The following is a 16900-nucleotide window of genomic DNA, read 5'->3' as shown; positions in this document are numbered from 1 at the left end:
ACATGGCGAAAGAAAAATCTTTCCATTGTAATGATCTTTTTCTGATGAAAACAGACTCGAAATTTGATATACAGGATATTGAGATTTGGGAAAATCTTTGTGATCCGTTTTCGGCCACAAATTTGGCTGTTAAGGGGTTAAAGTTCAACGATTTGACCTTTAAGAACTCTACCAAACTCCTCTGCCAATTTTGGGCCTAAACACTTGAAATTTTATATATAGGTTCCGTGGACATGGATCTAACTTATTAAATTGATTTGAGCCCCAAAAAATAAATGTTAAGTGGTCATAATAGGGATCAAATTTGAAAAAAATTGACCGTTTTTTTTTCTCAACATACACCCCCAAACACCCGGACAACGTCGGGATGAAATGCTGGTATATATATACATATATATATATATATATATATATATATATATATATATATATATATATATATATATATATATAGAGAGAGAGAGAGAGAGAGAGAGAGAGCGACAGATAAAAAGAGAATTGGAAAAATACATTATTTTAATATACTATATATATATATATATATATGCATTTTCGTGCTCTACTTTCGTTAGTAGCATGTGTTTTCATTTCTCTAAACTCTGAATGATTTTCTTTTTTATGTTACTTTATATATTAGATGTTTCATATAATAATTATTGTTTGTATATGGTTGAAGAATTTTTAAATAAAAATATTAACCTTTCACTTAATTAAATATATACATTTCATATAGTTTCTCCTAGGAAGTATTTTTCATACTTTTCGATTGCTTTGTTTCATGAAATAAGATGGATGACATTTCTAGATGGTGATTTCTTTCCTCGAGAGAATATGTCATCGGTGTGAGCTGTTTATTTTTATTTTTTTTTTTTGTGTGTTTTTTTTAATTTTTATTTTGCTGCTTTGCTCTGTATTTTACCTGGACGAAAATATTTTGATTTCTGAGGTATCCACAAATAGGTTTCATCTGTGACATAGTTAGTTACGGATAAAGCGAAAATTAACGCCGAATCAACCCTATTCCGTCAGGAATTAGGCATAGGGCGTGTTTCTAAATCAACGTTTATTTCCTGTTTCTCTTTATTTCTGGTATATAATACTTGCGCATGAAAAAAAACACAAAAACACGCGATCACATTTCAAGCTATATTACTTGTCATATACATACGCGCACACAAACATACGCGCACACGTCCACACACGTACATATATTCACGTTCGCGTACATACACTCAAATTCACGTGTATAGACACACACGCTAACGTACACACATGTACTCACATACACAAACGCATGGACAACCTCACTTCCCCTTTCAAAAGAAAATTCACACATGCGCAAAAGACACACCGGAAACACCTATAAAAGGAAAAGACAAGCTGTTTCCAACCTTTTCTTTTCGGCCCAGCTTTCGAACTGGTCGGTCTACGGACCGACAACGTGCCTGTTCGGAATGCGCGCGCACGAGCGTACCTCACGCTATTTACTACAATGTGGAACAAAAGGCCAACAGACAGTACGTACACTCTTTCTCTCTCTATCTACTACTTGTGCCAGAGAACACGACCGCGTAGCTGACGGCTAACATGGCGCACAGTTTAACTGATGTCAACCCTCTATAATTTGTCTTTGTCTACACGCTGGACTATCATTCTCATTTCTACTATATTACTCACTTTTTTCCCACGCGCGAACAAACGATAGTGACCCGAACGTGAGATGAAAACACATTTCCTTTTTCTTTCTACATCACCAGTCTCGCAACAAACCATGGTTACACCCGCGCGAACATGAACACGTTATACTTAAAACGTTCCATTCTCTCTATACAAAGAATGGTGACCCCTTTATTTTAAAATGAAATGGATGAGGTTGAACGAAACACTCATACACACACTCACTCTCTCTCTACAACAATAAACTTTCCCTCTCACCAGCTAACAACGAGAGATGCACGACAAACTATAGACTCTTTCCCACCAGTTAACAGCGAGAGACGCACGCCAAATTAAACACGTGCGGTACGCTTTTCATTCATTTGTTTCTTCACGAAACAAATTCCTGTTCGTTTAATTCTATTTAACACGTAGTTCGTTTCTTTCTCAATTCAATTCATTAGTCCTAATTTTCACCACCACAACAAACTGGCGCCTTACTGACGCGAAACGAACAAGCATGGCGACCCTACCTTTTTGAAATTAATTGTTTTAAGCGAGACGCGCGTTTTATTTGATAAGGAAAAAAACGAATATTTCAACAAAGAAAAACAAGTGAACCACTACCGACAGGAATAACTACTAGAAATAACAATGACGAAACCCCTCGTCAGACTCGTCAGAAAACAAACACAGAGCTCTCGACTTCATACCGAATTAAAAAAAAATTCGAGCTCGACAAACATTTTTCACGGTTTCCTGACATTACCCTGCAACAAACGCGAGGACCAAAATCACATAGGCCTATACACATTCTCTCTCGCACAGCAGACGCAACAACAAAGAAAGAATTACAGGACATCGCTATCAACACATAGGAAGAAGTTGAATCAACAATACGAGTTGAGATGCACGACGCACGCTGATAAACTCACAACTTGGAAGTTTCGTCGACAGCCGGCAACCAAACTCATCGTTCAACAAGAACGGTGCAACTAGCGCCCGTCCAAACAATGCACATACTACCGCAGACTCACATGCGAAGACAATGGCAATTGGACACACGACGTCACCACGAAACAAAAAAAAAATTCCCTTCCAAACGAACAATTCACTTCTCTGTCCAAGCAACTCGTTCCACATGTCAGCACACAACAAAAACCAAGCAAACAAATGTCAGCCTAAAAAAAAAGTAAACGCTTTTCCACGTGTAAGTAAATACTTTTTTTTTCCGAACACACTCCGTTTTTGACATTCCGTTTTTGACATTTATTTAAACAACCAGACCAACGGCAAAAAAACAGGACGAAAGGTCAATTGCCGAAAACATTACTTAATATATATATATATATATATATATATATATATATATATATATATATATATATATATATATATATATATATATATACTGCATATATTTTTTCCTAGGAAGGGGAGTATTGCGCGAGCCTTTTCTAGTCTCACACAAAAACACGCGTTCACATTTCAAGCTATATTACTTGTCATATACATACGCGCACACAAACATACGCGCCCACGTCCACACACGTACATATATTCACGTTCGCGTACATACACTCAAATTCACGTGTATAGACACACACGCTTACGTACGCACATGTACTCACATACACGCACGCATGGACAAAAGAAATCCACACATGCGCAAAAGACACACCGGAAACACCTATAAAAGGAAAAGAAAAGCTGTTTCCAACCTTTTCTTTTCGGCCCAGCTTTCGAGCTGGTTGGTCTACGGACCGACAGCGTGCCTTTTTGGCATGCGCGCACGCGCGTACCTCACATCATTTACTACAATGTGGGACAAAAGACCAACAGACAGTACGTACACTCTTCCTCTCTATCTACTATTGTGCCAGAGAACACCACCGCGTATCTGACGGCTAACATGGCGCACAGTTTAACTGATGTAAACCCTCTATCCTTTGTCTTTGTCTACACGCTGGACTATCATTCTCATTTCTACTATATTACTCACTTCTTTTCCCACGCGCGAACAAACGATCGTGAGATGAAAACACATTTCCTTTTTCCTTCTACAATACCAGTCCTCTACAAACGATGGTTACACCCGCGCGGACATGAACACATGTTATATCTAAAACATTCATTCTTTCAACAGTAAATAAACGACGTTTATCTTATCCATCAATTGAGTGTTTGTTTCCTTCAATTCCATTCGTTTCATTATTTTCTTTTGTAACGGGATTAGGATTTATATGTCCTAGTCCTCTACATACTGGTCAGCTAAAGTTCTCATAGACAGACGCTGATATAGGGTAATTGTTTGGCTTCGCTTGAACACCGGACCAGATGCAAGGAGTTCTTATCATAAAAGATTATAGTGTGTACACTTTGATATCCGGACTAATCTCATCGGATAACCTGTGTGGATGTCGTTCTTACCGTGAGAATCGAAGAATTTTATAGTGAAGGTAAATACCGATAAATTAGGGTTAACCAATGATTACTCGCCGGGGTGTAAAGTATTTCGCCTCTGGTTGGTTATTGAGGATGGGTACGATCGCCTGTCTCCACACATTTACCTACATATAGAAAGAGTTACACAGAGAAAAGAAAAACAATGGGGAAAAAGAGACAGAAGAGTTCCAGTTAGCAAAAAGCCCAATCCAACGTGGGATCCCTCCCTCACAACACAAGGGAAAGCCAAGCGAAACAGGCTCGAAAAGGTAAGTGAAGTGGACGGCTACTTAGTTATTATCGAAATCCAACCATAACAGGAATTGGTGAGAAAGAGATCTAAGTGAGAATTCCTCGAGTACCTATTTATTTTGCCCTTTTTTTGTCGTTTTTTAATATGGAGAAAGGGACAAAAATAAAAATTGTCTCAGTCGTTAAGGATTTCTCCTCCACTAACAGTGAACAAGAAATTAAAGTGTATCAACTGAAGGACTACACTTTGACATATTAAATCCTTTATTCAGGCTAAAAAAAATAACACGAACAAAAACTTAGGCACAAGCCCAACACAAAAAGGGGGAACATGGAGGTCGTTGGTCATCCCTGCCACTTCAGAACTAAACAAAATTTCTCTTAGCTAGTTATATTCTTCCACCATAATACCGCATTCATCCTTTTGTATTGGGTGACGTCCTCCTTAGAACCCAATTGCTTAAAACATTTTTATTTGCGTGTAAAAACAAAAAAAAAGATAATAATGGTTGAATCACTTTGTTCTTGGCCCGAAAGCCAAGTGAAACCAGTAGCCCAAAAATCGTGGTCTACAATATCAAGAAGCTCGTTTGACTGTCTAAATGAGGGAAAACGCTGACTACCTCCCATACCTCTCTAACAGAGACAGAAAATTATCACTACAATGAGTGTTTAGTCATCACGCTCAGAAAAAGAAAGAAAAAGGAAAAAAAGATACGCTTAAACATTTTTTTTTTTTTACTATTTCATGTTTTAAATGTCTTTGCATAATTGTGTTAATACTTCGCAGACAATACGCTTATTAGTATAGACTATTCGATCGTTAATTTTTATTATTATTATTATTATTATTATTATTATTATTATTATTATTATTATTATTTCTTCTGGAATGTTTGATACAAATTTCACTCCGTCGCGACAGCATCGGAAACAGACCAATCTAGAAGAGAATTGATTAAACAACAAAAGATTCGTAGCGTGTGTTTAATCAACTTTTCTGTACAACAGAGACACATGCTGGGGGCATTAGACAATGGAAAGTGCATCGCACAAAATTGCCCGGTTTGTGAACTTTTGGATGATAAAAAAAGTGTAGTATCTGTTTAGATACTAAAAACTATACCTTTTCTCTTCTCGGTTTGCGGAGGAGGAGATTTTTATTCGGCTCAGCGATCCGTGAGGTTGCAAATAAGTTTATATCTATCGGGGTGCGACCGCTGAGACGGCCTTATGAGTTAAGTCGCGACTTGGATAGTTTTATATATTATTTAACGAATCAATCAAGAATAATATTAATAAAACGGGTGAGATTATATTTTAGACAGGTAATAAATATATCCTAATTTATTAGATTAAAGCAAACTGGAAGGTTCTCGTGATATAAACTATTAATTTTTACCACCGAGCGAGCAGTGTAACCTATGATGACGCTAAATCTTCAAAACAGATTATTCTCAGGGTAAAGCATATATAGATTAAAACAATTTAGAACACAAAGTATAAGGTCAGATGAGGTAGGCAAAATAGGGATGAGTTGAGAATACGATTGACGCAACTTTTTGTCGAGCTGAGAAAAAAAAAAAGAAATTTTCAAATCAGTTTTTCTCCGCGGGCCGTGCGAGCAAAAATGCTAGCATGTCTAGGAAAGCCGCAGGAGATAAATCTCCCCGAATGCTGTAATGAAACTTTGAAATTGCCAAGAAAGAAATGCTCCCCTAAGACCTCTCTCCATGGTACAGCCATTAGTGTTAAGAAGATAAGTTAACTAATTAAGAAACTTTAGTATTTCTCTTGTGTCAATCAATCCGTCCGAAAATCAAATCCTTAAAGACTCTCAGAGAATGTCGTTTGTTTCTTTCTGTTTGCAAAATGTTTTATTTACTGATGGTAGATCATGACCAGAGAAAAAAAAACACTACTACATTAAAGCGGCGGGAGTTGGTGGGGAAAGAAGTGGAACAGCAACAAAAAAGGCACTTCACACATTATATCTCTAACGAATATTAAACCTGTCATTGACGATTAAAATATAAAGTAGAAAAAGATTGGATGATTGCAACGTGAACGTTGCGTAAAAGAGAAAAGCCGATAAAAACGTCAGATGTAAAGTATCAATTTATTTAGTGAAAATTTGTAAAAATACCAAATAATAACATCAGTAAACATACTTCAAAATACCAAATTAAATTATCAAATAAGATTCCAAAAATTATATCTTTTCCACAGGAGAGTCACTGCTTATCAAGGCCCGAAGGTCGCTCGAGAATCAGGATTCGTAAGTGTACTGTGGTCACTGAGAAAACAGCGTGATGATGGTTAGTGGTGAAATTTGGGTATAAATTGGCCTTGTTTACTTGTAAACAATAATCTTGTAGTCAACTGGACACGATCATCTTGTAGTCAACAATTCAACATGCTGGCAGTTATGAAAGACTTAATTATTTCCCTTGCTATGAAAGTCTTGATTAACCAAAGTAAAAACCTCAGTTTAAGTTGTTAGATGGTTTGACCTTTTCGATTACGTTAGAAAATAACATATGCAAATAAACTTATTTTAACCATTACAAGTATTTATAATAACATTATTTTGTTTCCAGGAAATCTGGATAATAAGGATTTGAGATCCTTTAGGGGTAGAATTCGCTAAAGAATATTTTTTGTTTGAGGAAATCACCTTTGCGCGATCTATAAGATGTTTTATTATAGTGGTTTTATAACGGAACGGACATTCACTTTTGACATTTTAAATGCAGGAATTGACGTCTTATGGATCGCGCGAAGGTGATTTCCTCAAACAAAAAATATTCTTTAGCGAATTAAAAAAATATAAAACAGGTTTTAGTTAATAACCAAACTCTCTTGTAGATAACAAAAATAAAACTATCAACAACTTACACCCATCTACTAATATCCAACAAGAAAATCCTCAACCTATTTATATATATTACCATAACCAGCTAAACAAGAACTCCAAAACTAATGAAAGTATTCTAACAAATATAATCTGTCGATATGTAGTTTCCAACGATAACAATAAAATATCTATTATAAAAAAAAACTACAGACGACTTACCACGTTATCAAAAACGACATTTCGCAGACAAATATCAATGTAGTTTATCAATTTAACTGCCCATTTGTAGATTGTGTTTCTAATACTGCTAACTACAGGGATAAACTGCAAGCACGTTGTCGCGAAGACTAACTCTCCACCTCTCCGATTCTAGTCCAATATCGCAAATTTAAAAAAAAGAATGGCTGCCATCATTCTGAATTCTGAAGAATCATGGGTGAAAATACTAAAGTCTAACAAAGCGAAAATAATATAAAAAGATTGAAAATACTTTAAGCATTATATATAAAGAAAAAGAAGCCTCAGATAAATGATCTAAATTACGAATGTAGTCGAATTATTTTAACATGCTTAAGGGTGTACATTTTAAATATGTATACATGCATAAAAAATTGATGAAAATATCAATTTGAACCTCCACCCCCTGTTAAAAACTTATAACAAAAAATCAGTTTTAAAATATTGAAATATTACTGCTTAATTTCTAACATGAAAAGACAGTTTGCTAATACAACACATCAAAAGCTGTAAATGACAAAATTCTCTCTGATTCTCTCTCCTCTGATCTCGAGCGCGTGGTTCAGTGGGGGAAGATGTGGCTGGTTACCTTTAATGCATCCAAAACCAAACTCCTATCCTTACATCATCAACGCTCTGATCCCCATCTGGCATCAATTGTGATGGATGGCTCTCGTCTGGGTGAGGCTCCGTGTTTTGACAAGCTTCTGGGTTTGACCTTTACTCCTGATCTGAAATGGAACACGTACATCAAGTCTGTTGTCAAGGTCGCTGGAAAGATGGTGGGATCCTTCTACCACTCCAGAATATATCTCACTACTGATGCAATTCTCTATCTATATAAAAGCCAAGTACGTCCAAGGATGGAATACTGTTGCCATATCTGGGCAGGAGCTGCTAAAAACAGCCTATCCTGCCTTGACAGAGTACAAAATAGACTTCGTGGCTTAGTGGGGGATGCCCTTTTCTCTACCCTGCAACCTCTCTCCCACAGAAGAGACGTTGCGAGCCTGTCCTTGTTTTATCGTTATTTCCATGGCAGATGCTCGTCTGAACTCCAATTTCTGGTCCCCCCTCGCCAATCTTTCACGAAAAACACCCGTCTAGCTGAATCCACTGTGAAAAATTCCCCCCACTCTATATCTGTGCCTAAATCAAAACGCGGATTCCATGAACAAAGCTTCTTTCTTAGAACTGCACGCCTGTGGAACTCTGTTCCGTTTGCCTGCTTCCCTCCGGACTACAATTTGGATGTCTTCAAGTCCAATGTTAACAAATTCCTAATGAACCGCCCCCTTAAGTAAACACTTCAGCAAATCTCCTCACTAACTTAATGTACTTGCAATAACACTTATCCCTGAGTGGCTTCCGGGCCTTGATAAGTGGTGATCACTGTGTAAAAAAAAAAAATGATAGATAGAGAAATTGTCAATCATCTCAACAAAAATAACCTTTTCAGTGGCATGCAATATGGGTTTGAGAGATCAACAGCTGATTTGCTAATTGTGATATCACACAGAATCAGTGAATTTAATGACGAAGGTTTCATTTCTTGAGTGGTAGCTCTTAGCATATCTAAAGCATTTGATAGGGTCTGACACACTGGTTTACTTCATAAAATCTCCAGCTACGGAATGGCTGGAAATGTCCTCTCAAGCATAAAATCCTTTCGCTCTGATAGGTCTATTAAAGTGGTCGTTAATAGGCAGAAATACGTAGGTCACAGTAGTAATGATGGCATGCCCAAAGGATCCACATTGGGCCCAACTCTCTTTCTTACCTTTACCAAGGGTCTCACAAACCATTTTCTTCGATCATTTGTCAACATCTATGCAGACATAAGTTTTTGAGACTCATTCTTACCCTAAATCTGAAATAAAATACCTACATCAGATCCCTAACCACTCCCGAGGTATCTCACTACCGCCGCGATCCTCTTCCTGTACAAGACCAATTTCATTCTAAGAGGGAGTACTCCTACGACATCTGGGGTGGAGCTAAAAAAATACCCTTACCTCTCTTGACTAAGTGCAGAATATCTACTTAATACTTAACCCATATCCTAGAGTTGCCATAGAGCCTTGATAAATAGTAGCCTTCAAAGTAAAAAATAAAATGAAAAGGGGGTGCAGATTTTCATCAACTTTCATTGAAAGATATGCATTTGCAGCGTCCGGTTTTGCAAAACAAGTTCCACTGTTGAGTTTTACAGTACAGTGGATATCGATGCGCCTCCAGTCTATCATTTAATCCTCTGCTGAAGTGCGCACATTAGGCTTCGTTACAATGACAATAGATGCTGCCCAGGACGAGTAATTTGTAGGTTGGATTACTCATTTTTTTTTTTTTTTTGTAGACGATCTGATTCTTTTTCTACTTTGGCTAAAGCTGCATATATTACCCGACGCTTTGGACTGAAGGCTGAAACGGATCATTCTATCGGCCACACCAAGCAGTAAAAATTTGTTTTAAATGCGGATTGAATGAAAATCAGTCATCGTGTCCAGAGCAATTGAGTTTGGTGTTTTCATTACTTGTTTGCATAATTGTGCCGTTAAAGTTCCAATTAAACTATTTTCAGCCTTTAAAGATTCTTCTTACTCTTCTTAGTTTTTCACAATAATTTTCTCGATAATTCGGACCTAAATAATTCCGATTGTTTTCTTTTGTTTATGCACATTTCCTTTTTTTTCGTTTGTTCGCAAAAAAATGTTACTTTATTTGTTTTTTCGTGTGTTCACAAAAAATTAATTGTGGAAAATTTTATTTTTTTAGTGTTTTCACAAAAAATGGTTTGGAAAAAGTATCTTTTTCATGTGTTAAAGCAAAAAATTATTTTGCAAAAGACTTTTTTTCGTTTGCACAGAAAAGATTTTTCCGAAGTTTTCTTCTTTTTTTTAGACCATGTGTGCGTTTTTGTTTTTGATATTTTTTATGTTTTTGGTATTTAATGTCATTTCATCTCGTCACTAAATTTAGCTGTGATCGGAAAATGGAATGTCAGGATCATTAAATATTCAAATAACAAGTAAACTAGTTGATTGTATTTTTAAATACAATTTATACACGGCAGAAAATTTTAATTATTTACAGAACGATATTCAATGTCAAGCAAAGCTGCCATCTTATCCTCGATTCCCTGTAGAACTCTTTAGTCTTTTAAAAGATCTATAAGAGACGATAACTTTTACTTTCTTTATTTAGAGTAACCCCGTCCATTTTATCACTATAACACCCCTAAAAACAAAATGAAAGTGTGTTACGGGTCCAAATACCCTATAAATCAATCTGTATACCAAATATTCAGAGGGGAGTCCATTAGAAACTTTTCTAACGCATATTGCCAAGGTCACTTTCATATAAAGATAAAAATATATAAAAATATTTCTGCGTGCTAGAATATATTCATCTTAAATTCTACGCAATTATGCAGAATGTAGAAACTATGCATGAATAGAATCCAGCATTAAAGTGAAATGAAACCAATCATTATAAGGGCCAATAAAAAATTAAAAGTAATTAATGAAAGTTCGTTGTTCAAAGATATATGTCTAAATATGTGTGTAACCAAACGTTGACATGCCTTTTTTTCTACCTCTTAGCTTCGTCGCTCGTAGCTGCAAGGCATGCACAAATAACAAGTCGGAGGCTTCTTTTAATTAATGCTTGGTGTATTGCTTTCTCAATCTTGGCACTTTAACATTTTCCTATAGACCGTCCTTAACTCTTTTTTGCATCTTTGCGACAATCTCCACAGGTCTGTTTCATCCAAAATCGGAACCCAGACTGACTTGCATATGAGAGAATAGATATGCTCCCTTCTTTCTTTTATGCTCTCTCGCTTTCACTTTCCTTTTTCTCTTCACATTTTCTTTCGCCAGTATTCAAATGACTTATTTCAAGCTGCTATCGTCGAACCCAACTACAGAGTTTGACATACGTCAGTAACTTAATCTTTGAACTCTTCTTCCACTAGCCAACTCCTACATAGTTTTAAACATGACGGCGTAACCCGGTATAGATTCACTCGTCCGCCGGATTTTTTCTGACTCTCCCTTCTGACCCTGGTTTTACTAAACCATCCTCGTATTTCTGTCATCGACTTATACGCTCCGTCATCTCAATCATACCATACTTCTGGGCAACAAAACTGAAACCCCTACTTACATATCTACGATGGTCAGTTTTCAAAATATCTTCTACGTACCAAATCACTCGGATTTCCAAAGCTTAGAAAACCACCGCCCCTGGGATAAATCCGGAAAAATGTTACACCCATAACTAAACTTACCCTCCTTGCGCCAGTGGAATGCACTTACATATTTACTAACTATCGTTTCGAAGGACGATGTGTGATTTTTCCTATATCTCAGCCAAAGTGTAGCGCACAAAATTAGGCTCAACCTATTCACTTATAAGGTATCTTGTTATATTATCACTCCCGTTTAGGAAGCAATCTACTGATTAACGTGTTATTATGCCGACCCTTTTTTCTCTTATTTTATATACTTCACCTCTCGTCACTCGAGTGATTCTCAACCTAATAGCAATTCTTTTGCCCTTTTAACCGTCCGGTCCATGTCAGAGGAATAATCTTTATTTTCCAAGGTTAGGCATTTGTAACCTGTTAAGGCCCATAGAGCGGATCCATCCGAAACTTTACGTATATAGGTCGTATTGTTTACTGACTCTAGTTGCAGTTACTACCAGTATTTAAGCCCATAGGTTTACGGACAAAACGAACTGAAAATCCCCGTTCTCAAACTTTGTAGCTTGAGCTTAAACCACATCTTAACTGCAGCTAAATATTTTGGCTTGTAAATGTTAATCACTCCGGAAAATATAAAATAATTTACCGACCGTAATACGACCTTTTGATTTAAATCTATCCTAGTCGCTGACCTTTGCATTTTCCGTATCTCTCGTTCACATATCGCAACTACGCTCTGTTTTTGTGACATCTTTTTAATAGTTATAATTGAGAAAATGTCATCTAATTAAGCGAGCAAGCCAACAAAAAATTAGGAACGCTCTTACATGCATATTTTACATTTAACGTCGACATTAATATACGTCTAATTAAACTGCAAACATCGCAACAAGCAATAAAATTATACTGACGAAAAAAGTCCAAAAGGATTAAACTTCTCTAATCCAGGCATCACCGGCCAATCCTACCAATAATTGAGAAACACATCCACTTTCATGGGCTGGATTGACAGCGTACAATTTCACTAACATTTTTCTTCTTCTCCAAAAAAGAAAACGCCGAAAATAAAATAACAGGAAATACTCTTAAAGGTAATGTGAACAACAATCTCTCTTCAAAACAAAACAAAAAACAATCAATTTCTTTCTTTCTTTTCCCGTTCCCTTTCACATGTACCCGAATGACCTATTTCAGGGTGCTATTATCGACCCCAGCTACAGAGTTTGACATATGCACTCAACTTAACCCTTGAACTTTACCTGCACTAACACACCCTCACAGGGTGTAACATGCCGGCGTAATCCGGGATAGATCACATACTAATATCAATGCTAGAGTGAGAAAATAACTTAACTTTATAAGTATATAAAAATGTTGCTATGTGTCAAAATTGAAAATTAAAATGTTAACTTTCGTAGGAGTAGTTAAATAAAGCTGTTTTCATGTACACATCTACATTTATAAGTTATTATATGCATATGGGTGTGGCAGAGATGCTAAGGAATTGGGCATGGCATCCAAGTAATTTTTTTACATTGCTACTATATATTAAGTATTGTAATATAAGGAATAGAAAATTTATTCTATAATAATAACAAACTCTATATAAATTAAAATATCATCTTCTTTGCTGTACTTCGCAAACGAACATTCTATGAAGGGGGTTGTCTACATCGACTGTAGGCACGCTTGTGGCTGATGAGCCCGATGCGGGACAAGCAAGTTTAGCCCCAGCAGCTGCAGTCAAAAGTCGCGTCAGGTGTGGCTGCTGAGGCTTCCCAAATCTTCCTCCTTCAGAGCTTCTCCCGCAGATTCTCTGTGCGGAGATCTCAAAAAAGTCGGCAGTCTGTTGTACAATACGTCGCCAGGTAGCACGGCCAGCAGCGAGAACAGATCACTGGAGGTGGTACATGTGGCAGTCACCTAGGAACTTCTTCAGAGAGTCTTTATATCTTTTCTTCGGTGCCCCTCTGTCACGACGGTCAGTAGAGAGTTCGTCATATAGGACTATCTAGGGCAGGCGATGATTCTATATTCTGGAGACGTACCCGACCCCCCGTAGCTGGGAGTTCAGCAGCATGGCCTCGATGCTGGTGATTTCCGCCCGCTCGATGACCTAAACATTGGTAACATAATCACTCCAGTGGATGTTGAGAATGGTGTGGAGATAGCGCTGATCAAAACACTCGAGGAGTCGTAATTGGTGGCGGTAAATAGTCCAGGACTCAGAGTCGTACAGCAGGGTGGAGAGTACTACGGCTCTGTACACACTGATTTTTGTGCAACTTTTTAAGTGTCTGTTTTTCCAGGCTCTGTTGTACAATCTGCCAAAAGCGCTGTTTGCCTTGGCCTGTCTGATGTCTATTTCCCTGTCGAGTTTGGCATCTGATGTGACGGTACACCCCAGGTAGGTAAATTGGTAAACGGTCTTCAGCTTAGTTTCGCCAATGGTGATGTAGGGAGGGCGGTACTCTACCTGGGGAGCTGGCTGGTGGATGACTTCCGTCTTTTTCAAGCTGTTCTCGAGTCCGAAGATCTCTGCGAAGAAGGATGTGGAAAACTGCAAGGCTCTTTCGGTGTGGGCAACAAGGGCAGCGTCTTCGTTCAGTTGCTCGAATGTCTTTGTGTGGGCTTGAAGCCTTTTGAGGTTGAACAGACTGTCATTGAGGCGATATCGAATGTAGAAAGTATCATCATCGTAAAGATCTTCGGTTGCCTGCTTTAGCATCATGCTAAAGAAGATGCTGAACAAAGTCGGTGCCAGAACGCATCCCTGTTTTACGCCATTGACGATAAAGAAGGGTTCTGAGAGGTTGTTATTTACTCTAACCTGACCGTTCTGATTCTCATGCAACTGAACTATCATGCTGAGGAGCTTTGGGAGGCAGCCGAGGCGCTCCAAATTCAGCCAATTCCTTTTCCTGCTTACTCTGTCAAATGTCTTGGTCAGGTCCACAAACGTTACATAGAGTCCCCTGTTTTGTTCACGACATTTCTCTCGCAGTTGTCTGAGGACGAAGACCATGCCCGTGGTATCTCTGTTTGCTCTAGAACCACACTAGGTTTCTTGGAAATAGTCTTCTGCGATGGAAGGTATCAGTCTGTTTAGGAGCAAACGGGCAAGGATTTTACCTGCGATGGAGAGCAGGGTGATCCCCGGTAGTTAGAGCAGACTGACATTTCGCCCTTGTTTTTGTACAATGACCGCATTACGGAGGTCCAGTTGGAGTTCTCCTTGTTCTCAACAACAGACAAGGAGCTTATGAAGTTTCTGTGCAACGCTGGGCCTCCATTTTTCAGATCTCTGGTGGGATCCCATCGATTCCTGCCGCCTTTCCACTCTTCAACTGTTTTATGGCTACATGGAGTTCTTCCATGGAGGAAGGTTCATCCAATTCCACTTTGGCTGGCGGTTGAGGGATGTGAAGGATTGCTGAGCTCTGAATGACCCGGTCAACTCTGAAGAGAGCTTGCAAATGCCCAGACCAATGGTTCAGGATGTATATTCCATCCGTTAGAAGCGTCTGGCCGTCCGCCCTACGCAGTGGATTCATGGACGCGGAGCCATATACTGTCTTCAGAGCTTCATAAAAGCTGATGTAGTCACCGGCGTCTGTGTACTGCTGCGTTCTTACTCCGAGGTTGAACCACCAGTCGAACTTTAAGATTATAAGCTTGCGCTGGAGGTTGCTGCAGATGTGACGGAATGTGACGAAAGGCTGCTCCCCTCAGCGGACAGGACGGGCGAGCCAAGTAGGCCCGGTGCTGATCTCTTCCTTTCCAACAATTCTCGTATTTCTTCATTGTTTTCGTCAAACCAATCGCAGTTCTTTTTAGTGGAAAACCACAGGACCTCCTCAGATGTCCGCAGGATGGTTATTTTCCAGTTGATCCCAGAGGCGCTCAGGTGAGGGAACTTCTTCTGGGCCGCTGACGTTTTTAAGCTTGGACTGCAAGCCTGCCTGAAAGACAGCTGGTTGTAGTTTGCTAAGCTTGTACGTTTTCCAGGGTGGCCCTCCCTTCCTTGGTTTGGGTTTTAAGTGCAGTCGGATTTTGCAACGCACTAGGCGGTGGTCAGTATGACATTCTGCACTCGGGTGTGTAAGACATCTTTTCAGTCTTTTTGGCATACTAGAATGTCATCTATGCGGCGCCAATGTCTGGACCGAGGATGCCTCCAGGTTGTCTTTAGCATGTCTTTTTGCTGGAAGATGGTGTTTGTGATGACGAGCTGCAGCTCCATGTAAAACGCCTATTTTGATTGCAAGCTTCAATGCCATGTCTGCCAAGCACTCCTCTCCAGATAATTGCGTCTCGGTCCACTCTGGCGTTGAAGTCGCCGAGGATTATCACCTTATTAGTTGAAGGGGTGCGCCGCAGTACATAGCGGAGCTCTGAATAAAATCAGTCTTTTTCTGCAGGTTCAGCTTGAAGAGTTGAGCGTACACACTGAGAAGCGTAGCAAATTCTTTATTCCTCAGACAAGTAGAAAGGCTTTCCAGTGTGGAAGCGATGGAGGTTCTGACCAGGAAGCCAATGCTCGAGAAATACCCTTTCCGTTGCAGGTTTCCCCGGACCAAAAGAGGGTGTATCCGGCGCCGTGTTCCTAGAGGCTGCTACCCCCAGTGGACAGCTCAAGTGCAATCAAAGCAGTTGTCGCTTTGATTGTTGTTGTCGTCTTTGTCTAAGATAGTTCCGATGTTCCAAGATGCCAGATTCAGTACTTTTGCACTCTTACAGGTGGGTGCATAGGTTTCTTTGTAGTATTTCGACCGCATTGGGAGATGCCCATTGACCGCGGCAAGCCGACTGGGGATGACGGAAACGAGCTTTTAGGCCACATTTTCTAGACCCCTCTCCTTGTAGAGCAAGCAGTGCTTCCTTAGATAAGGCTCCTTGATCAATCAGGGTGCTGCCGAGTGATATTGTCATCAGGCAACCAATAACCTGTACCGACTGCATGCAGGATATATGTGCGGCTTTCAGTGATCATCTTCCACCTTCCGTTTCGCATAGGGGCTCTGAGGAGGGGTAGCACCTTCGTTGTCCAACATGCTGCTTCCCACCTAGTAGGGTGGACGAGCCTCACTGGCCCCCACTCATCCTTAAATCTCTCACATGTTGACTCCAAGCGTCATATCCCGGTAAACTGCTTCAGCTGGCGGGCTAAACCATATGAGGAGGTGGTGTCTAACATTGCACCACTGGGCGTACGAACATCATCTGAGGTCACCGGCTGAAGG

The 16900-nt window shown here is 39.2% G+C and overlaps 1 protein-coding gene across 1 annotated transcript; it reads right to left on the bottom strand.

Moving 5' to 3' along the window:
- Positions 1-7620: 7620 nt before the first annotated feature.
- LOC145292275 (uncharacterized) lies at positions 7621-14682 on the bottom strand. Its single transcript, XM_080138600.1, has 2 exons — positions 14002-14682; positions 7621-7662 (listed from the first exon to the last, which is right to left on the bottom strand). Exons 1-2 carry the CDS (start codon positions 14680-14682, stop codon positions 7621-7623), a joined length of 723 nt encoding a protein of 240 aa, XP_079994726.1.
- Between the last annotated feature and the right edge of the window lie 2218 nt (positions 14683-16900).

The sequence above is a fragment of the Euprymna scolopes genome, chromosome 13 (genome assembly GCF_053919585.1).
Source record: "Euprymna scolopes isolate OS-2025 chromosome 13, ASM5391958v1, whole genome shotgun sequence".
Taxonomy (NCBI): domain Eukaryota; kingdom Metazoa; phylum Mollusca; class Cephalopoda; order Sepiida; family Sepiolidae; genus Euprymna; species Euprymna scolopes.
Note: the sequence above shows the minus strand (reverse complement) of the source record. Positions and strands in the feature narration are given on the sequence as shown.